At 41.6% G+C, this 23,858-nt stretch overlaps 2 protein-coding genes across 2 annotated transcripts; both read left to right on the forward strand.

Moving 5' to 3' along the window:
* Positions 1–307: 307 nt before the first annotated feature.
* Positions 308–646, forward strand: tal2 (T-cell acute lymphocytic leukemia 2; the record flags this gene model as incomplete). The annotated part of the gene is made up of 1 exon (XM_083912737.1): positions 308–646. The coding sequence occupies one exon, from the start codon at positions 308–310 to the stop codon at positions 644–646; it is 339 nt and encodes a 112-aa protein (XP_083768863.1).
* A 4,879-nt stretch (positions 647–5,525) lies between these two features.
* On the forward strand, positions 5,526–22,041 carry LOC310945915 (uncharacterized protein; the record flags this gene model as incomplete). Its single annotated transcript, XM_083912176.1, has 20 exons — positions 5,526–6,361; positions 6,554–6,702; positions 6,800–6,931; positions 7,487–7,574; positions 8,052–8,271; positions 9,542–9,823; positions 10,022–10,026; positions 11,632–12,351; positions 12,593–12,741; positions 12,854–12,985; positions 13,765–13,852; positions 15,257–15,476; positions 15,848–16,136; positions 17,965–18,001; positions 18,139–18,858; positions 19,048–19,196; positions 19,333–19,464; positions 19,878–19,965; positions 20,386–20,605; positions 21,756–22,041. The coding sequence occupies exons 1-20, from the start codon at positions 5,644–5,646 to the stop codon at positions 22,039–22,041; spliced, it is 4,824 nt and encodes a 1,607-aa protein (XP_083768302.1). The 5' UTR covers positions 5,526–5,643.
* Positions 22,042–23,858: the final 1,817 nt, after the last annotated feature.

A 23,858-nucleotide genomic window follows, 5' to 3' on the forward strand; every position in this document is an offset into this window, starting at 1 on the left:
CAGCTACAGTTCAGTAAAGTGGCCAGTTTCCCTCCTGATATAAATTAACTTGACTTTCTCCTTCTGGCCAGTCATCTCAGAACTAGGAATATTTTCATTAAGGAAAATTCTTTTCTATTTTTTTTTTATTGTCTAACCAGGAGTCCAAAACAAAAACATTCAGATTACGATTATGCATAACAAAGATGAGCATAAAAAAAAAAATCACATTTAACAAAATTGGACCAGGGCACCTTTGCTTAAAAAAAATCCAAATATCTGCTAATTCATTTTTTGTCAATTCTTTCCTTTAGCTCAACTCAGCACCATGACCAGGAAAGTGTTCACCAACACAAGGGAGCGCTGGCGCCAGCACAACGTCAACACGGCCTTCGCAGAGCTCCGCAAGCTCATCCCCACCCATCCTCCTGAGAAGAAGCTGAGCAAGAACGAGATCCTGCGTCTGGCCATGCGCTACATCAACTTCCTGGTGCAGCTGCTGGAGAGCCAGAGCGGTCAGCCGGCCAGCCACTCCCCCACCGCTCTGCTCACCTTTCTCAGAGGAAACATGGAGCAACTGCACTCCCCTCCACACCCCTGGGCCCTGACCAGTGACACAGAAGTCCCATCCCCTGGATCCAGCTGCGACAGCTCAGAGGCCTGGTAGAACCACAGAAACAAAAACAGAAAAAGAAACTCTTGAGTGGACCTTCTGATCCCTTCTCTGGGTTTAAAGAGAAAACTGATCTCATCCTTCCTCAAGACTAATTTTTGTCTCTGCATTTGTCACCCGTGTGACTCATGTTTCAATGCAGAAGATGCAATATTGTGTGATATTTGTGGACTCCAAACATGGCTGAAAATGTGGGCAGAGGCTCCACGCTGATCAGTGTTGAAATATGATTTGCGGGTGAAAATTAATTTGTTTTCTGCATGGATGTGTAAAACCTGGATGTACAATATTCCCTTCGTGTCTTCATGTTAATATTCCTTGTTCCTGGCTGGAACTAATTTAGTTTTGCAATGACAGGGTGTTTTGCCGATGAGGAAAATGGAGGGGATTAAGGAATTTCTCATTTCAAGCAATAGATTCAGCATTTGAATAGATAATGGCTCAGCCAATTCTCCAGACTGCAATCGTCTCAAAATAGCCAAGGGCACTTTTTCTTTCCTTTTTTTAATCGACATGCTGGTTGTTTTTTTTTCTGGAGAAGACTCATTCTGACCTTTATTTTAATTTACCAAGGTTATGTGATTTCAGAAGAACGAGTTCTGGGAACGACTTTTGCTACTTCTCATCAACTCATCATCAATGTTCAGTATTTGTTGATTATGGATTTGTGATATTTAGGACTGGGCTGAGGATTTTCCGATAAACTCACAATCCTCTTTCAGTAATTTCATGATTTACGACACAAATATCTTCTCATTTAAATGTGTTTTCATCTGAGTTTCTGTAAAATACGCATGTCATATAGCCAAAGATTATGAATTGATTGTTTACTGTGAAGAGTGTGCTAATTATCTTCTGATACCTCTTTTGTAAGTTATTTTGGTGTGCTTGTGAATATACAGTATGTTATTTATTTGAACTATTTATTTAATAAATGATTTGTTAAAGAAAACAACATTCTGCATCTTTGTAATTTAAGAGATCACTCAAATCATTAAACACGTGAAACATGAAACATATTAGACAGATAAACAACAATATAGCAAATACAAATCTACATATGAAACTGCAAACACATATTAGAGTAGATACTGTATGCAATTAGTATGTAGTGTGGAAGTGGGGCACGCTGTTCTAATACAAATGATTTCACTGTGTAAAAACACAACTGATCTGAAGTTAAGAGCAGAGCTGCTGTCTCTTTGTTCGTGCTCAATAAGCCCAGAAACATTTGTCCACAAGTCCTGTGATGACCGTGTGGACACAAAGCTGACCTCTGCTCTCCGTCCACTGACCAGAGGCCTGTGAAAGGAGCGCTGAAAGTGACAGCTTAACTTGTGACCCCCCAGGAGTCTGAGGTCATTCTGGAGTCAAACACTGTCCAGTTGACCAGCGTGCAGATGGAGTTTTCTTAAGTGCAACGTCACTTTGTTGTTGCATGCAGTGTTTGACAGCACTAACTTTAAAGTGTAAATCTAATATCCAACGCATGTACAAAATGTTAGATAATGCTTTTTATGGGAAACCCTCAAAAAATAACAACAGATGAATATCAGCTATAGTTCCAATTAGGACCGCTTTTCCCATGTAGGCCATGTGTTTATTCGCTTTGGTCAAGTAAATAATAAAATATTAGAGTGTGTCACACAAGGAGATGGTATGTTCTATTTGATTGCAGCTATTATGTAATGGCAAAATGATGTGCAAGTAGAAGATCAATTATCTGTTTATAGTCGTTTTTGTTGTAGAACAGTCTGTATTTAACCAGAAAATCTCTTAAAACATATTTTGTAACACTTTACTTTTACCCCCCTATGTAGCATCTATAGCACTATGTAAACATTTGGCATATAAACAAATGCTTGTAACATACATTTTTACTATATTGTCATTCATTATCTTTTCATACACCAGCCTCAACTTATGCTTTCCCACGGCAGGTGTTTAAATAATTGACAAATATCTGCAACGTTATAATGTTATAAAAGCCTATAAACTGCTTATACATGTTGAATAATGTCGGGGTGTTAAAGTGTTTACAAAATCTATATTTAAAGTTTAGGAATATCAAGGGGAGGCTATATTCATTGTTGATTAATCTATCTCTTTTTTAAGTAATCGATTGATTAGTCTGTAAAATGTCTGATAAATGTGACATTTTTAAATGACTTGTATTGTTGGACCAAGAGTCCAAAACAAAAATTTATTCAGAAATTAAGCGCTTAAGTTTACGACTGATACATTTCCTGTCCATCGACAAACGGATTAATGGTCTTTGAGTTTCAGCTCTAGTGCCAATATCAGCAGTTTTGTTTGCACCCGCCTTCTTGTTTGTGATTTAAACTGAGGTCAGACATTTACATGCCCAATCACCTATTGTGACTGTAGAAAATGTGCCCCATTTTCAGGCAAAAGGCTGCGACTAACTGAGCTGAAGAGTAAACACTGAGTTGGTTTCAGGCGCTTTCACCCCGGCTGTTAAACTCTGGCTAATGGTGTGTAAACGGAGCAGAGGGCAGCTGGACACACTGACGGAGGCCTGTGGGAACTGACAGGTGACTCTTTGTAATCCTGCAAAAATACTAAATAAATCATATTGTACTGGGGGAGTGAAAACAACTGTACAGCAGCAGTCTGCCTCTCCAAGAGCATGAATTTGGGAAGTGTTTACCTCTTGTGTAATTTCACAGTGAATTGAGCAATTTCATGGTTACTCAAATACCAACCAAATAAAACGGCTGTAGTTATCAATAGACTGGTAACATAAGATGCATTATTAAAAAAAAAAACTGTTTACTTCTTTGAATAAATGTTTTGGTTTATTTCAGACTCCCTAATGTTCAATTATTCAAGTCATCGTGTGAGACTGGATAGGAAGGCATGTGACAGATTTGCACACATGCTCTAAGGCTGTGAAATGCATTTTGCTGATACACCTTTTTAACAGAAATTTCCCAATCACAGTATGAGCATTACTCTGACCTCAACTTTCTAGCCGGCTTATGAAACCCTGCATTGAAAATAATAACAAATCTGTACGCTTCTCATTCCCTCTACCAAGTATATTTGCCTGATTGACTATTCTCTCCCAAGTATGTGGGTAATCGTCTATTGAGAGCACATTTCCTTATCAGCGTCTAGCACACTGTCTGAATCTGTTATCACAATGGGCCAGATCAGTGCAGGCAGCCCCTCGCTCTCCCGGCTGAGGCGCCCATGAAAAAGAATTTCTGGAGTTGGGTGCCAACCGATAGGCCCTGAGCTCTTTATCCCCTTAAAGCCAATTCACACTCTGCATGTTTAAATATCTCAGCTCAACCCCTGCCCTCCCACTCCCATCATGCACTCCAACCCCCTCCTCCTCCTTCCCATTTCCTCTCGCTCTCTCTCTCTCAGCCCTCCATGGCTGCAAGTCCAAGCGTGGACTGCCGCCGTGGCCGACTTGCAGCCCGGACGGGTGGGTGGGATGCAGGTGCAGGCTGGTAGGAGGGTGAGAGAGGAGGGGAGTCATCCATTGTTGGGGTGGACAGCACCCTCTCTCCTCTGGAGCACCCTCTGATGGGGGAGCCCACTGACAATCACGCATCCTAATCTGATTATGCAAATATCTACTTCAAAAAGCAATACGCTGTAACCCTTACCCTGTGGTGGAAAGACAGAGTAAGGAAGGAGGACGGAAGGAGAGGAAGCAGCAGGAATTTAGAGAGGGAAGCATAGATTGTGCATTTTCCCCTTGTTATTAATTTTCTCTGGAATTCAACCTTCACTCAATGATTCTGCCATTGTATGCAACACGCTGACATACCCATCAGTATTTTCTCTTATACGTCCTCTGTACCTCCAGGGGAGGTCTGAGGACGAAACAGTATACACTCACACACTCTGAATGGCCACTGACTCCCTCAACAGGGCATTGAATTCAATATTCAAATGCTTATTGTTTTCCAGGCGCTCCTGAATCCAGCGTCAAAAGGAATCTACAATGTTAATGAGGGGGCCAAAGTACCCAGAGTTAAGATTTAGAAACCCAAACAGTTGGAGGTGACATTTCACTAGAATAACACAGCCTCAACGCCACCGATTCCTAAAGGCATGGTCGACAACCCCCGCCTCCCCGATATTCACACCGAGCTGACCCCTCTGGCCCCAGCCGGTTTCTGAAATCAGCTGCCTCATTCTAGGGCTAGATAGAGCTCTAAAACATGCTGGCTCTGTACGGTTGTTCTTATGCACAGCGCTAATTTAGGCTAAATGTTAACATCAGCATGCTACCATGCTTACAATGACACTGTTAACATGCTGCCATGTTTACCATGTATAATGTTTATATTCAAAATGTTAGTGTGCTAACATTTTCTAATTACCATTAAATTCAAAGTTCAGCTGAGGCTGAAGAGAACGCGTAATGTTCTTCTGGGATTTGATCATGAACCAGTATTGGTTGACCAAACTTAAAGCAAGTCTCACCTTTCTGGCATTTTTACACTTTTCTTTTGCAATCATAAAAAATGCTCCTAATAAGTGTATGGAACACGAAGATGTAAAAGAAATCCACCAGGTGTTGGAACTTATTCACACACACTCCTACAATTCAGTGTTATGTAAGGAGGGAAATTCTTGCACAGGCATCAACATGCACACACACACACACACACACACACACAAAATCCTCCAATTACTCCAGTGTGTCCAAGCCCACTCAGATCATTATCAGTCTGTTATTTCACTCCAACTCAGCTAACAACTATTTGAGGCTCTGAAGTCTGTTTTTACGTTCTGTTGATGGATTTACAGGTTACAGAATACAGGTTCGAGACTGATTTGTTCTCATAATACTGACTGTTTACCTCTGACCACTTGCCTGCTTAGGGTGGGTCCATTACGTAATAATCCGTGCTGAACAAAGAGGAGCTACAACCCAGCGGTCAGCCTTGTATAGTTAATGATTATTTTTGTTGGAACACTCTTTAATAAGGATCAGGCGAGGCAACATGAAGCTTGAGCAGCGTCTCCCGGTTTTTGTCCTGCTTGGACTCATATGGAGTGCAAATGGAGGGAACATTTTGGTGTGGTACACTGAAGGCAGCCACTGGATTAACATGAAGCCTGTGCTGGAGACGCTGATCGACAGGGGACACCAGGTGATCGTTCTGGTTCCGAGCACGTCGATGTTCATGAACACCAGTGAGCCTTCTCGCTTCAGCTACGAACCATTTAATGTCTCTGTCTCAATGGAGACAGTGAAGGAGATGATGAAAGAGTACCTTCACTTCTCCATGTATGAGATGGATCATATGAGCTACTTGCAGATTTACATCAGATTCATGGATATAATGAAGGTAAACCTGCAGAATTCCTTGAAGTTTTTAGACGGCGTTCTGAAATCAGAAACTATCATGAAGAAGCTGAAGGAGGGAAAATATGACCTTCTCCTGGCTGACCCCGTTTACCCCGGCAGTGAATTAGTAGCAGAGATTTTGGGCATCCCCCTGGTCTTCTCCCTGCGCTTTTCTATAGCCAATAACTGGGAGAGACACTGTGGGCAGCTACCTGCTCCTCCTTCATTTGTCCCTGGTGCTATGAGCAAACTGACCGATAAGATGGACTTCTCTGAGAGAGTGTGGAACTTTCTCTTCTACACTCTGCAGGACTTTGTGCTCAATAACATTTTTTGGGACAAACTCGATAAATATTACGCCGAAGTCAGAGGTGAGCAACAATTGTGTGTAACAATACATTTTTATGGGTCGCATGAAGTCCAATGATGATTGGAATCATTGCAATGTTTCTATAACCAATAACTATTGTCAACTTTGATATTTTAAGAGTAGAAAATTAGCTATCACATCTGAAGTATTGGTAATGTTCGCAATATAATCTATTACCTTTGAATTGTGACAGGAAAACCCACCAGTGCTTGCAAGATGATGGGTAGAGCAGATATCTGGTTAATGCGAAACTACTGGGATTTTGATTTCCCTCGTCCTTTCCTCCCTAACTTCAAATTTGTTGGCGGGATCCACTGCAGACCTGCTAAACCTTTACCAGAGGTAGGGCCGTCTCTACTATCACAGGCCTATTAGTATTCAAGAAAAGAAAAGAAAATGCTGGTTGGCTTGCACTAAAATAATGTTATTCTTCTCGCAGGATATGGAGGAGTTTGTGCAGAGCTCTGGAGACGCTGGCATTGTGGTCTTCACTTTGGGATCATTCATCAAGAACATCACTACAGAGAAGGGGAACATGATAGCCTCAGCCCTCGCTCAGATCCCACAAAAGGTCAGATGATAATCTGTATGTGCTAAATGGAATTCATTTGAAAGACCAGCAGGTTTTTGGGGGGCCGGTAGTAACTCAATCAATGGGGGCCGGGCGTGGGGATCGGAAGGTCACTGATTCAAGTCCAGGTTCACCTTCTGGGCGCTACCAAGGTGCGAGCCAGGCACCAAACCAAAGACTGGACCGGGCAAGTTCTTGGACTCGCAGTGTGCATGACCCAAGACTTCCAAAGGAAGTTGAACACCATCAAGCTGACCACTGGGCTGCTTGGTGCTTATAGCGTGAGTCAACCCCCCAGAACCCTTGGTGTTAAAAAGAGAAGCTAACCTCTAGGGCCCCTGGGCATGTGAGGGCACCCAGGCCCAATGGCATTTAAAGCAAGAGATGACCACTCGGGCTTTGCAGCGCTTACACAAGACCATGATCCGGCCCTGAGCGTTTATTACAAAAGACAACTCATTTATTTTAGCATGTATTAACAAATGTACTTATTTGCAGTACTGCTAAATTATGACATGCCTCATGTTAGTAAAAGTGTTTTTATTGGGTTTATAGGTGCTGTGGAGATACAGTGGAGAAAAACCAGCGACTCTGGGAGCCAACACCGGAATATATGACTGGATCCCTCAGAATGACCTGCTGGGTAAGTAAAGCTGACTCACAAACTCACAAAATTTACCTCTGAATGAAATAGAGGGGCAACCAGGTAGAGTGGGCCCCCCATATACAGAGGATAAGTCCTTGCAGTAGTGGCCCAGGTTTGACCGTTTGCTTCATGTCGCCCCCCATGTCCTACCAACATTTAGCTATCCTGTCAAATAAAAGGCATTAAAAGCAAAAAAAAGGACAACATTTAGTCATTGTCTTGTTTGACAGTATAAAATCCTAAAGGGACATACAGTAGGAGAGAATATTCAGTAAGAATGTTTCAGTGAGGTATCTTCTTTGACATGTCAATTCAGAGACAATGGATTTTTCAACTCTTAAACATTGATAATATGCATATATATAAGCTGGTCTTTATCCAGTGAAAAGCTAACTATGCAAGCAGCTCCACGCAATAACTACCTGTTATGATTAGAGAAATTAATGTGTTTCATAATTTTTGGTAATTTATCAGGTCACCCCAAGACCAGAGCTTTCATCACCCACGGTGGCGCAAATGGGATTTATGAGGCCATCTACCACGGTGTTCCCATGGTGGGCATCCCCTTGTTCGGTGACCAGCCAGACAACATGGTCCATATCAAGGCCAAGGGAGCTGCAGTTACTGTAGACTTAAACTTCATGAAGACTGAGGACCTAAGAGATGCAGTCAATACTGTCATCAATGAGAAATCGTAAGTTATTTTACTTATCTGCACTTGGTCGGTTAAAGGGTATTTAAAAGGTATTGAACAATAATTGCCTTTTTGGAGAGCTCATATTAATGATACAGAAGCAAGATTGACGACATGCCATGAAGCAGCAATGGTGTAATGCAGTTCTACAGAGTTCAATTACCACTACAGAGTTTCAAGGTCACTGTTAATGAGAAGCGCTTGACTTAACTGAGATGATGTGAGCAGAGTAACTAGCAGGCAGCTTTTTTAAGTGGAGCAGCTTATTTCACAAAAGACATTAAAATAATTTCTTACCTGTGTGTGCAAGCATTATATGACTTTACACATGTAAAAAGAAGGAACAAAAAGGAGAAATATAACCTCTGATTAACTGAGTGATCACACCTGAGTGGTGTGTCCTTTCCAGGCAGGAGTGTTTGATTTATTCTCCATTTCTCAGGAGTGGTCAGACGGCCTCTGGTTGGGGACTTTTAACAGCCGTCTTTTTTTATAATCGTGGCAAAGGCACAATGCAGGCAACTGGATAGAGATAGGTGTTGACTTTGACTTCCAAGGTTAGGACACCATCTGACCCTGGATGCACTTCGGTCACCTGCCCAATGTGCTAGAGAGAGCGAGACAGCTGAGGATCTATTATCATGATGACCTGTTCACACTGAAGGCCGGTGGCATCCTTCTGCCACTGCCAGTCGAAGTTGCAGATGTGGTAGATGATGTCATATAAAACAAGTTTGGCTATAGCGCCATCTCCTCTTTCCAATCAGGTCAGTGTTGGCATACATAGCTTGAGGCAGGAAGCGTCCTGCCGCCCCATGATCAGCATTTTTGGAGTGGCAATGATAAGAGTCAGTCATATTGGAGGATATGCATCCCTCAACAACTCGGAGTCCAGGGACAGAGCGACTTCCCAGGACCGCATCTAGAGCCTCCTTTACCAAACTTATTTCCCGTTCGCAAGTGCCACCAAACTTTGGGGTGGGGGGGGTATGTATCCAGACAAGAGTTTTTGGTTTGACCACCCCGCCTCAGGTGTGTTCAGGTAACCTCTGTTTTTGGACTTTTAATTGTCCCAAAGAAATGCCGAAACAACTGGATGGCCTTTTACTCCTTTTATATTGACTTTCTTGTTGGATATTTATATTTTTAAAACACATGAAACAATGAAATAATCCTATTTATCCCATCATTGGTAAGACAAAGAAACAAAAGTAGAAACATAAAAAACATTTAGCACATTACTCTATATTCCCACTTGTATGTCCACAAGGTACAAGGAGAACGTCATGCAGCTGTCCAGTATTCATCACGACAGACCAATGAGTCCTCTGGATGAGGCCGTATTCTGGATCGAGTTCACCATGAGAAACAAAGGGGCCGAGCACCTGAGGGTTCAGGCCCATGAGCTCACCTGGTACCAGTATCACAGCCTGGATGTCCTGGCCTTCCTCCTCGCCATCGTTCTGCTCCTGCTACTCCTCTTCATCAAAACCTGTAGTTTCTGCTTCAGGAGGTGCTGTGGTGGAAAGACAAAGACAAAAACAAAGGCTGAGTAACTGACTGAACTGAAATGTAGTCGGTAAAGAACTGATAGATAAACAAATGCAACCTGGTTGTTCACTGGTTGCCTTGCAGGTCTGAATCATATAATGCAACCACAAAGGTCTGGATTGTAATTTTGTTTTCAATATTCATGTGAAACTCCAAATAACATACCCTGTGTTGTATTGCTTGTTTCACTTTCACTCAGGTTCAGTCAGGCTGAAAAACTGGAGTAAAAACAGTGTTAAGCTCTATGTGGACAAATATATGTGGACATTCCTTCTTGTTTGCTCTTTGGTGTATCACCAGCAATTTCTTCTGTTGCTGACAGATGTGCACTAACTGCAACTAAGGCCAACTGGACATTAAACTAAGGAGTTTCATTCTATTCATTTCAAGGTTTTATAATAAACAGAAACATAAAACTATAACTAGAAACAGATCTTCCAGAAAGCTTCAACCAACAAAACAGAAGAAGCACATACTAGTTATATGTGCTGAGAAAAAACCCTCAGTGCAAGTGCAGAACATAGACTGTATAGTTCAGAACAGGTTGATTGTGCCCTCTAGTGATATAATATGAGAATAGCATCACATTATCTTAAGGGAGTGTGAACTTTGGTGTGGTGGTTAGCACTGTCACCTCAAAGCAAGAGGGTTTCTGGTTCGAATCCCGGCTGGGGCCCTTCTGTGTGGAGTTTACATGTTCTCTCCCTGTCTGCGTGGGTTGTCTCACCACAGTCCAAAGACATGCACGTGTTAGGTTAATTGATGATTCTAAATGCCCGTAGGTGTGAATGTGTGCGTGAGTGGTTGTCTGTGTCTGTTTGTCTCTATGTGCCCTGTGACAGACTGGCAGTATATTTAGTTAAATCATCTGTTTTAATTCACTCCATCTCTCCAAAGCTAACAGAATTGATTGAATGCTGATTGCTGTTTACTGACAAGAGATTTGTGCCACATAGAAATAAAGATTTTTAGTTTAAATTACCACTACTGGAGCAGAGAGAGGGTGTAAAGGGGACATTTTCCTGGTTAAATAAACTAAATTCTGGGTATCTGAAGTATCTGTTTTTACTTTGTTTGTGGATTTCTCATACAGGTTAGAGATTATTCTTGTTTCGCAATATAATGGTTCCCACATATTTTCATGGACAGAAATACCATGATTTGTCAAGGACACGTAATAAAATGCCCATGACCATTCACAATGTAAAACAAGAACAGAACTGTATAATTTACTCCAAATGTTAATCATTGTATGAAAGTAAACAGCAACCTTTTACTAATCTCTAATAGTAGAATATGCAAAATTATCTTTTAAATTGATAAACATGTAATTCATAGCTTAATTCAAACAGGATAAAAGATTACTTGTCTTTGCCCGTTCAGTGCTGTACAGATCTTTTACAAAATAAGGTCCCATGGGGGATATGAGAGGAACTTTGCCTCTCTATTCTAAATACATTTAATTATGAACTAATTTTTGTGAGTCTGAAAAATAATGCAGCAACATACAGCCTAGTATGCATATATGTATGTATGCCTACATATTACATAATATTTCATGGCTAGCACTCCTGAATGTACACTTGCCTGGCATCATTCAGATAATCTGATTCAGATTGGGAACCCTATTACACTTCAGTTTGCAGCCACAACTCTTCACCTCTAACCACTTGCTTGTTATCTAATGTGCCATACAGCACAAAGAGGAGTGATGAGCCAGAGTTCAGCTTTGTTTAGTTAATGATTATTTTTCTTGGAGCACCTTTTAAAAGGGATCAGGCCAGAGCAAGCTTTCGCTCTGACAAACAGGCAACATGAAGCATCTCTTGGTTCATGTCCTGCTGGGACTCAGTGTGATATGGAGTGCAAATGGAGGGAACATTTTGGTGTGGTACACTGAAGGCAGCCACTGGATTAACATGAAGCCTGTGCTGGAGACGCTGATCGACAGGGGACACCAGGTGACCGTTCTGGTCCCGAGCACGTCGATGTTCATGAACACCAGTGAGCCTTCTCGCTTCAGCTACGAACCATTTAATGTCTCTGTCTCAATGGGGACAGTGAAGGAGATGATGAAAGAGTTCCTTCACTTCTCCATGTATGAGATGGATCATATGAGCTACTTGCAGATTTACATCAGGTTCATGGATATAATGAAGGTAAACCTGCAGAATTCCTTGAAGTTTTTAGACGGCGTTCTGAAATCAGAAACTATCATGAAGAAGCTGAAGGAGGGAAAATATGACCTTCTCCTGGCTGACCCTATTTATCCCGGCAGTGAATTAGTAGCAGAGATTTTGGGCATCCCCCTGGTCTTCTCCCTGCGCTTTTCTATAGCCCATAACTGGGAGAGACACTGTGGGCAGCTACCTGCTCCTCCTTCATTTGTCCCCGGCGCTATGAGCAAACTGACCGATAAGATGGACTTCTCTGAGAGAGTGTGGAACTTCCTCTACTATGGACTGCAGGACTTTGTGACTGATATTGTGTTTTGGAACAAACTCGATAAATATTACTCTGAAGTCAAAGGTGAGTAACAATGGTGTGTAATAACACTGTTTTTCAAGGAACACACAAAGTCCAATGATGATTGGAATAATTGGAATCGATGTCAAAAATTAAGGGACACAAGGAGCAATACACATATGTATACAGTTTATACAGATATACTGTATATATGTGTGTGTGTGTGTGTGTGTGTGTGTGTGTGTGTGTGTGTGTGTGTGTGTGTGGAAGATAAATATCACCTATTACTTTTGCATTGTGACAGGAACACCCACCAGTGCCTGTGAGATGATGGGCAGAGCAGATATCTGGTTGATGCGAACCTACTGGGATTTTGATTTCCCTCGTCCTTTCCTCCCTAACTTCAAATTTGTTGGCGGGATCCACTGTAGACCTGCTAAACCTTTACCAGAGGTAGGGCTGTCTCCACCTTCATAGTATTTAAACAATGAAGAGAAAACGCCATTACAGATAGGAAAGAAAATGCTGGTTGGCTTGCACTGAAATAATGTTATTCACCTTGCAGGATATGGAGGAGTTTGTGCAGAGCTCTGGAGACGCTGGCATCGTGGTCTTCACTTTGGGATCAATTATCAAGAATGTCACCACAGAGAAGGGGAACATGATAGCCTCAGCCCTCGCTCAGATCCCACAAAAGGTCAGAGGATAATCTGTATGTGCTAAATGGAATTAACTTGAATGACCAGGAGCTAGACACACAAGTTTTTTTTGCGGTGTGGCAGCAGCTCAGGTCGAGGGGAACTGGCTTGGTAATCGGCAAGTAACTGATTAAAGTCCAGCTTCACCTCAGGGGCAAGACCAAGGTGTCCTTTAGCAAGACACTGCTCCTCTAACTGTTGCAGGTCCCACCCTATGATACAGGAACCTCTCCACACATTCATACATGTGGATATGTCCTTCTTTATGCATGTGATGCTATGTAACTATTAAAAACAAAGGCTTAACCACACCCCTGTGAGGGATCAGCAAACTGAAGCAAGTTTCTAGTGTCAAATTGTTTTTCATATCACACTGGCATTCAATGAAATCAACATGCCGGCAACATTATGATTAAGGCAGGAGGTCAGCAGCAACACGTGACTTGCAGTAAATGGTAATAAAGCTATAATGACATTGCACTTTCTCTGGGTGACTAAAGAACAGTAGGGCATAAGTCAAGGAGAAGCAATCAAAAGTGTAAAAATATTGATGGGAGGGGTGGAGACGAGGCTTTTTCAAAAATAAACTATGGTATAAAATCACATTGGATAGATTACTTTGTGAATCACCAAAGGTCTCCAATTAAAGTTACTAAATGTTTGTTATAAAATACTCCTTTTAATTATTTTAGCATGTACTTATAAATGTGCTGATATGAATTACCATTATAACTGAATTAGCAACGTGAAAGTAAAAGTGTTCTTCCTGTGTTTATAGGTGCTGTGGAGATACAGTGGAGAAAAACCAGCGACTCTGGGAGCCAACACCCGAATATATGACTGGATCCCTCAAAATGACCTGCTGGGTAAGTACCGTATTTTTCGGATGAAAAGTCGCTCCGGAGTATAAATCGCACCAGCCGAAAATGCATAATAAAGAAAGAAAAAACATATATAAGTCGCACTAGAGTATAAGTCGCATTTTTTGGGGGGAAATTTATTTGATAAAATCCAACAGCAGGAATAGACATTTCATCTTGAAAGGTAATTTAAAATAAAAATAGAATAGAGAACAACAGGCTGAATAAGTGTACGTTATATGACGCATAAACAACGACCTGAGAACGTGCCTGGTATAACATATAGAACATACTATACATTTACCAAACAATCTGTCACTCCAGATCACTAAATCCAATCAACTCTTCTTCCTCGGTGTCACTTATGAACAACTCCGCCAACTCCAAGTGGCAGGTAGCATCTTTATTTCACAATGCACTTCTGCCATGACCCGCCCCCGCCAAATTTTGATTGGTTGACGTGTGTGTGTGTGTGTGTGACGATTGCTGATATACGCCTAGTCTCTTACGTGACTGAGATAAATAATAGCACAGGCTATTATTTGATATTTTACGGTAATGTGTTAATAATTTCACACATAAATCGCTCCAGAGTATAAATCGCGCCCCCGGCCAAACTATGAAAAAAAACTGCGACTTATAATCCGAAAAATACGGTAAAGCTTTAATAAAAGCCTTCAAGAGTAAAACTCATGATTGACTTTTAAATGAAATAGCCATAAGAATGTTTCAGTTACGTTTGTTCAGTGGGGTGTCAATTCAGACACAATGGATTTTACAACTATTATACATTCATAACATGCCTCACAACAACAACAGCATATACTCAACTTACCAAACATTTTTAAAACAACAGTATATGATACAATACTCAGCTGCAACTTTGGGAAGCCATTCAGTGTTTTTCCAAAAATGGAATTATTATTTTATTGTTTTCAAAAGTATGCCTGAAGCTGTTTCACCAACATCCACAATCAGTTTATTCATGCTGTGGGTATTTAGTTCATTTACTTTGTGTGACAATAGTGTCCATCGACAGCGCACTCAAAAGTTGGTTAGTAAGTTAGTCAAAGGGTAGTTGGTTAGTAGTTAGTACATACTGGTTGATCTGAGCAAACTTTGTGTCACATTCAAGTGTGAACACAAAATATAGATTTGGTTAGTTGTATTTAATCGGGACACGGCTTATGCCTGACTTTAGCCAACAATGTCTCACTCAAAGTGTCTAAAAGGTGTACAAAAAGCAAAAATCAATGAAGTTGGGGCTTGCAGTTTTTCCAAAATCTCTGTGGGCTCTGATCTAGCTCACAAGCCTTTGCCGATGTTGCACACATTGTGTAAAGATGTGCTTTAACAGTCTAATATGATTAAAGAAAATAATGTGTTTCTTGATTTTTGGTAATTTATCAGGTCACCCCAAGACCAGAGCTTTCATCACCCACGGTGGCACAAATGGGATTTATGAGGCCATCTACCACGGTGTTCCCATGGTGGGCATCCCCTTGTTCGGTGACCAGCCAGACAACATAGTCCATATCAAGGCCAAGGGTGCTGCAGTTATTGCAGACTTGAACTTCATGAAGACTGAGGACCTAAGAGATGCAGTCAATACTGTCATCAATGAGAAATCGTGAGTTATTTTACTTATCTGTACTTGGTCGGTTTAAGGGTATTTAAAAAGGTATTTAGCAGTAATTGCCTTTTTGGAGAGCTCATATTAATGATACAGAAGCAAGATTGACGACATGCCATAAAGCAGCAATGGTGTAATGCAGTATGACAGTTTAATTACCACTACAGAGTTTCAAGGTCACAAAGAAATTACAAAACCACTAAATGGCCTTCCCCCTCATATATTAGCTTTCCAGTTAGATATTTAAGTTTTTAAAATACAAAGACAAAAAAAAAACAGAGTACAACAGAGAAACTACAAGTATGAAATTAAAAAAAATACATAACGCATTCATTCACATGTTCACCTCTGTATGTCCACATTAACAGGTACAAGGAGAACGTCATGCAGCTGTCCAGTATTCATCACGACAGACCAATGAGTCCTCTGGATGAGGCCGTATTCTGGATCGAGTTCACCATGAGAAACAAAGGGGCCGAGCACCTGAGGGTTCAGGCCCATGAGCTCACCTGGTACCAGTATCACAGCCTGGATGTCCTGGCCTTCCTCCTCGCCATCGTTCTGCTCCTGCTACTCCTCTTCATCAAAGCCTGTAGTTTCTGCTTCCGGATGTGCTGTGGCGGAAAGACAAAGGAAAAGACAAAGGAAAAGACAAAGGCAAAGACAAAGACAAAGACAAAGACAAAGACAAAAACAAAGGCTGAGTAACTGACTGAACTGAAATGTAGTCAGTAAATAACTGATAAATAAACAAATGTAACCTGGTTGTTCACTGGTTGTCTCGCAGCTCTCGATCATATAATGCAACCACAAAGGTCCGGATTGTAATTTTGTACAGTGTCCAGTATTCGTGTGTAACTCCAACAGTGTGCCCTGTGTTGTATTATTTGTTTCAATTGTTTTATTCCCATAAACTCAGGTTCAGTCAGGCTGAAAAACTGGAGTAAAAACATTGTAAAGCTCTACGTAGAGGAATACCAAGTGATACCAGTAAGTGTGCAATCATTTGCATAACTTCATCCAAGGCCAATTGGAAATTAAATGTTGAATGTTTACTGGCTTAGGCAATTTTGGAAAAAAGAAAAGAAAAACAAAACATCAAGCAAATGGATTTTATTCTAATCATCTTATTCCTCTAATGAATTAAAATGACATTCTAACGTTAGTTGAGCTTTGTTGGGGTTTGGTGCTCAACATAAAGAAGACTTTTAGAAAGCTCATCACCATTTCACAATCCAAGGAGTAAAGCCCAGGACAGCTCGTATCTGAGGGACGTCTGGACAGTCGACAAACATGTCCGGGCGGAGGGAACCATGGACATGCAACAAAAAAAGATAATAATAATAATAATTAACCCATGGGGCGTTTTGAGGGGTACAGAATGAAAGTATTGCTTTTCCATTAAAAAATATATTTAGTCTGGATTAATATTTTTAAAACTTTTGACAGGTTTGACAATGATTTTCTGTCACATTCTGTTCACATTGTACCAGCCAATAGCGGCCGGCATTGCGAGTTGCCAGGGTTGTCTGTTGTTGGGCGCAGCTAGTGTAGGCTGACACTTGGTGAAATGGAGTTTGCCAATCCTGCAGCTGCGTTACACGAGTCAATAAAGGCCAAGCATTCGCTCGATGACCTGAGTTAAAGGAGTTCAACGGCATTAAAACGCACGCCCAAATGGCTACGTTTCTCCTTGATTGGTAAGCAAACGGTCTACTGTAGGCTACTGTCTAACCAACCTGGTAACCCGACTGCTGGAATTTTTTGTTGTTGCAACTATGGTCTAGAGACACTAGATGGCGATGTTCTGCTCATTCTCCATATTCAACTTTTAAAAGGAGTAAATCAGACATTTACCTGCTGGTACATGTGAGGAGAGAATCAAGTCATGAAAAAATCCCTTACTGTAATCTCCTATCTGAAACACCTGACAGGCACTCCCATGACTTCCTCACAGCAACTATAGTGGGACTCCACTCCACATGACACCGTTTACAGTTTAAAATGTACACTGATCTGATGGTATAATCTGTATATTAAACATGAACATAAAACCATGGTATACTCATGTTTCTCCTTCTTCATAGCCGTAATTACACTCCTCCTTACGGCTGAGTTCGCCACTTTGGTTCACAGAGTACGTAGCTCCACATTGACAGCAGATCCTCTTGAAAGCTTGACCCAACAAAACAGAAAGAAGCACATCAGAGACACATGTGCTGAGAAAAGAAACCCTCATTGCAAGTTCAGAACAGGTTGAGTGTGCCCTCTAGTGATATAATTTGAAAAAAGCATCATATTATCTTTTCAGGGAGTTTGATGTTTGTGTAGCCGCTCTTGCTGTGTTTCCTCAGAATACCAGCCAGTTGAAAACATTCATCTGTGTCATCTCTCCATGGCTAAAAAGTCAAACCTCAGGCATCCATTTGCAAATTTCTTGGGCAGATTAGAGATTTTTTTTTTTCTGTGACTGTGAACTTTACAGTCATTACCCTTTACCTCGACCCACTTGCTGGGGATAGGTCTGTTATCTAATGTGCCATACAGCACAAAGAGGAGTGATGAGCCAGAGTTCAGCTTTGTTTAGTTAATGATTATTTTTCTTGGAGCACCTTTTAAAAGGGATCAGGCCAGAGCAAGCTTTCGCTCTGACAAACAGGCAACATGAAGCATCTCTTGGTTCATGTCCTGCTGGGACTCAGTGTGATATGGAGTGCAAATGGAGGGAACATTTTGGTGTGGTACACTGAAGGCAGCCACTGGATTAACATGAAGCCTGTGCTGGAGACGCTGATTGACAGGGGACACCAGGTGACCGTTCTGGTCCCGAGCACGTCGATGTTCATGAACACCAGTGAGCCTTCTCGCTTCAGCTACGAACCATTTAATGTCTCTGTCTCAATGGAGACCATCATGGAGTTTTTTGAAGAGTACCTTCACTTTTCCATGTATGAGATGGATCATATGAACTACTTTCAGATTTACATCAAATACATGGATCTGATGAAAGTTGACCTCCAGTATTCGTTGAAGTTTTTAGACGGCGTTCTGAAATCAGAAACTATCATGAAGAAGCTGAAGGAGGGAAAATATGACCTTCTCCTGGCTGACCCTATTTATCCCGGTAGTGACTTGTTGGCAGAGATTTTGGGCATCCCCCTGGTCTTCTCCCTGCGCTTTTCCCTAGCCAATAACTGGGAGAGACACTGTGGGCAGCTACCTGCTCCTCCTTCATTTGTCCCCGGCGCTATGAGCAAACTGACCGATAAGATGGACTTCTCTGAGAGAGTGTGGAACTTCCTCTACTATGGACTGCAGGACTTTGTGACTGATATTGTGTTTTGGAAAGAAGTAGATAAATATTACTCTGAAGTCAAAGGTGAGCTAATCGGCTACAAGAGCTACTGTGTAAAGTCCAATAATCATACAATTCATTTTGATCCATTGCAATGCTTTTATATGAAATCACTCGCCAACAATTTATATTTTAAGTAAAAACAACATTTCTTAAGTGTTGGTGATACTTTGGAATGGGTGGCTGTTATCTTTTACTTTTGCATTGTGACAGGAACACCCACCAGTGCCTGTGAGATGATGGGCAGAGCAGATATCTGGTTGATCCGAACCTACTGGGATTTTGATTTCCCTCGTCCTTTCCTCCCTAACTTCAAATATGTTGGCGGGATCCACTGTAGACCTGCTAAACCTTTACCAGAGGTAGGGCCGTCTCTACTATCACAGGCCTATTCACATTTTATTACACTTCCTCCACAGTATTCCTGACTTAAAAAAGCCATCAAAGAAAAGAAAATGCTGGTTGGTTTGCACTGAAATAATGTTATTCTTCTCGCAGGATATGGAGGAGTTTGTGCAGAGCTCTGGAGACGCTGGCATCGTGGTCTTCACTTTGGGATCATTTATCACAAACATCACCACAGAGAAGGGGAACATGATAGCCTCAGCCCTCGCTCAGATCCCACAAAAGGTCAATCCCGACATGCTAACTGGATTCAACTTGAATGACCGCAAAATGCAGTTTTATTGGCACAGTGTTGTATTGTCGTCACATGGTTCAGCAGCTGCAAGGAAAGACTATCTTAAAGGCACGTAAATATGTTTAAGAAGGCTTTCTAGGTTTTATTTTCGAGCAAAATAGCTGGTGAATGCAATGCTATTTAACTTCTGCCTGTTGAACCCAATAAAAAAGGCAACAAAGTGAAGTAAGCTTTCCACCCCCCTTCTTTAGCAACTTTATTTCTGAAAAGGCAAAAAACAACAAATTAAGGAACTTATTCAGACCATCAGAGAAGAATCAAAAAATATAATATTGTAAATCTCATGCACCATGTGGAGGCAGTCAGCACTGTCAGTTCAAAAGTGTTTTTATTGTGTTTATAGGTGCTGTGGAGATACAGTGGAGAAAAACCAGCGACTCTGGGAGCCAACACCAGAATATATGACTGGATCCCTCAGAATGACCTGCTGGGTAAGTAAAAAGAGTCCTTATGATTTATACTTATCCGATAAACAACATATTTACCACATTTAGTTTGACACAGGTCAAGGAACATACAGTAGGAGAGAAAACAGTATGAATATTTTGGTGAAGTTTGTTCTTTGGCAAGAAGGATCAGGTTAATCTAGAGAGGAGGGATTTTACAACCACTACACATTAATATGCATTATTACAAGGTGGCATTCCATACGCATGGTTTCAAGGCAATGTATCTGAATGACTCTGGTCATTCACAACTTTTCCTCCAGCGCCACCATGATTTTGACATTAATGGCACTTCCTTGAGGTAGGTGATTGTGTTACACTGTAATTTTCTGCAGTATTACTCTGAAATATGTGTTTTAACGTCCTGTAAAACTATGTGTTTCATGATTTTTGGTAACCTACCAGGTCACCCCAAGACCAGAGCTTTCATCACCCACGGTGGCACAAATGGGATTTATGAGGCCATCTACCACGGTGTTCCCATGGTGGGCATCCCCATGTTCGCTGACCAGCCAGACAACATGGTCCATATCAAGGCCAAGGGTGCTGCAGTTATTGCAGACTTGAACTTCATGAAGACTGAGGACCTAAGAGATGCAATCAATACTGTCATCAATGAGAAATCGTGAGTTATTTTACAAATCTGCACTTTCTGTTTTAGGTTATTAAAAAAAAAAGGTATTAAAAAATAATTTCCTTTTCCAAGAATTGCCACCTTATCATGGTGTAGAGGTTTGTGTGTCCCTGTGACCCCGGGAGCTGTATTGTCGAGAGGGTTTCCCAAGGCAAATTGGTCCCAGGGGAGGGGCCAGACTAACACAAAGACCGATTCACAGACCCCACCCCAAGAAAAAGCAGCACCTTGTCTGGAATAGGGATCCAGTGTAGCCAGGCCTGAGAGGGAGGCCCCTGATGGCTGGCCTTGTCGGGCCATGGTTCTCCGCCAGAATATGGTGGATTATTCCCTTTAGGAGTGAGTTTTTGCCCCAATTGAAGGAGTTCCAGTATCTTAGGGTCATGCTCACAAGTGCGGGTAAAATGATCGACGGGCGGATTGATGCAGCGTCAGCAGTAATATAGCCATCATACTGGACCGTCATAGTGAAGATGGAGCTGAGCCAAAAGGCAAAGCTTTCAATCTACCAGTCAGTCTCCATTCCGAGGGGTTGCTGGACTCACCCTTAGAGATAGGTTAAGGAGCTCAGAAATCCAGAGGGGGGGAGTTGAGCTGCTGTGTCAAACGGAGCTAGTTGAGGTGGTCCTGGTATCTTATCAGGATGCCTCCAGGGGGTTTTCATTTGGTGGTTTGACACAGAATGTGCTACTACTTGCGAACGCCTTGGGATCCACCCAGGAGAAAATGTTGCTGAGAGAGGGGCCCCCAACCTGCTGCCACTGGGACCCAGCCCCAGATAAACAGAAAATGGTTGGACAGATGGGTGAAAACTGACTTTGTGCCATTCTGCCTTTTGGGAGAGCTCATATTAATAATACAGAACCCAGATTGATGTCATGCCATAAAAGAGCCATGGCCAAGCCAGTCCAATTAACACGACAGAGTTTCAAGGTCACAAAGAATTTATAAAACCACTGGATGGCATTTTCCCCTCACATTGGCTTTCCTGTTGGATGTTTTAGTTTTAAAATACAACTATTAACAAATATAACCTATTTCATCCAAATTATTGGTAAGCCAAAGACAATTAAGAATGAATTTAAAAAATAAATATGCCACATTTATTCACATGTTCACCTCTGTATGTCCACATTAACAGGTACAAGGAGAACGTCATGCAGCTGTCCAGTATTCATCACGACAGACCAATGAGTCCTCTGGATGAGGCCGTATTCTGGATCGAGTTCACCATGAGAAACAAAGGGGCCGAGCACCTGAGGGTTCAGGCCCATGAGCTCACCTGGTACCAGTATCACAGCCTGGATGTCCTGGCCTTCCTCCTCGCCATCGTTCTGCTCCTGCTACTCCTCTTCATCAAAACCTGTAGTTTCTGCTTCCGGATGTGCTGTGGTGGAAAGACAAAGAAGAAAAAAAAGTCTGAGTAACTGACTGAACTGAAATGTAGTCGGTAAAGAACAGATATTCACAGTTCTCTGGCTGTATTGTCGGTCTTAATCATGTTATGTAACCACAATGCCCTAGATTGTGTTATGGCTTTGGACAATTGTCACAACTTTGAAACAGATAATTAAGGCAAATCAGAATTTTGAGGAGCACAAAACCACGTCCATCTGACCTTTCTCATTCATACAACTCTGTCACCCACAGCCCAAGTACCACAACAGTTCCCTAAAATATCACAAAACGGAAAATAAGATCTGACTCAAGTTATTGATATTTACACGTTTTGTTCAGTTTTGTGCTGTGAAAAAAATGTTTGTTTGGTGAACCATGAGCCTACAGGCCTATTTAAAATACATTTTTAAAACAAACAGATTGAGATTCCCTACTTTGTCATTTACACTTCAGTGCACTCAGCCAGGGTCTGTAACACACAGATGTCATCAGTATGTATGCGCTGTTTATTAAACTTCACAATAAAACTATAATAATGCAATCGATTAGGTCAGCTGGCATGAACCTGAGTCACCATCTACGTTTATGTCACACACGACTCTATTAGCGCCAAAATCCTTTTATGACCATCACAGGGATATAATATGTGAATATTTAAGCACATTATTGAACAGTTCTCCACATCCATTACGCAAAGAACACACAATCAAAATAGCACTCTATCTCCATCCCCACCACCTTGCAAAAATACTAAAGTGTGACGTTAAACTGCATGAATAGATACAGGACAAAAGTGCGAGGCGGAGCCATGCAATTACTTTGAGCTACAGGCAGGGCGCCATGGTTACAGGTGAATAAATGTCGAGGTTGAGATAAAGTCTCTCATGAGGGGACGATGAACTGAATAATCAGTTTTGCCGACTCTTGTTTGTGGCTGGTGCTTCCTCAAACATGATGCTACATCTGGGACACTTCGGCCCTGTGTCTTTTGTGGGATCAGTAGCTGAGTCCCAAGTACCGAGCCGGTGCCACAGACCGTGAGGACGTTTCATTACCACCACGCCGTGCAGGAGATCTGAAGCTGGAGAGGCTCGTCTATCGGCCGGGCTGCGGGTGCTGGGCCTGCCGGGCTGCTCACTGTGTTCTTGGTTGCGGTACTGGTGTTCTTCTTCACTGGGGGTGGTTTTTCAAAAAATATCCGAAATGCGTTTGTACCATATTTCCTCCTCGTTCCGTCATTAGACTGTAAATTCTGTCTGCAGCTGCCTCGTATGTTTGCTGATGGAAAATGCGGGAAACCTCTTTACTCGGTGACCACGAGACCGCCTGACGTTGACAACGTAACTTCCGTGAACCGTTGTTGATTAGGCCTCAAAATAATTAAATTATTATTGTTTTGTCACCATGAAAACTGATGCAAGGACTTGTATAGTCAAATCCCTTGTATATGCATTTCAATATATGTGAATATTCTTGGCTTGCTACACCAGTATCACCAGTAATTAGTTTAATTGCTAACAGGTGTGCTCTAATTTGCATGACTGCACCTGAAGCCAATAAAACATTAAATGCTGAATGCTCATTAGCTGGTGTAGTTTGTCTCAAATAAAAATACACACAGGAAAGGATTTCATTATGTGCCTTTACTTGAATACTGATGTCCCAACCCCTCATGTTTTCACCAATATTTACACAGGAATAGAAACTTATCAAAATCAAAATTTAACATACAGAAAATACTGGGTTAACATACCTTCAATTATTTAATCTAACTCAAAAATAAACAGCTCTCCCATGGCACCAGAACACAAATAGATGTGACGTCATGCATCGCAGCATGTTTTTT

Source organism: Echiichthys vipera, assembly GCF_963691815.1.
Source record: "Echiichthys vipera genome assembly, chromosome: 4".
In the NCBI taxonomy this organism is placed as follows: domain Eukaryota; kingdom Metazoa; phylum Chordata; class Actinopteri; order Perciformes; family Trachinidae; genus Echiichthys; species Echiichthys vipera.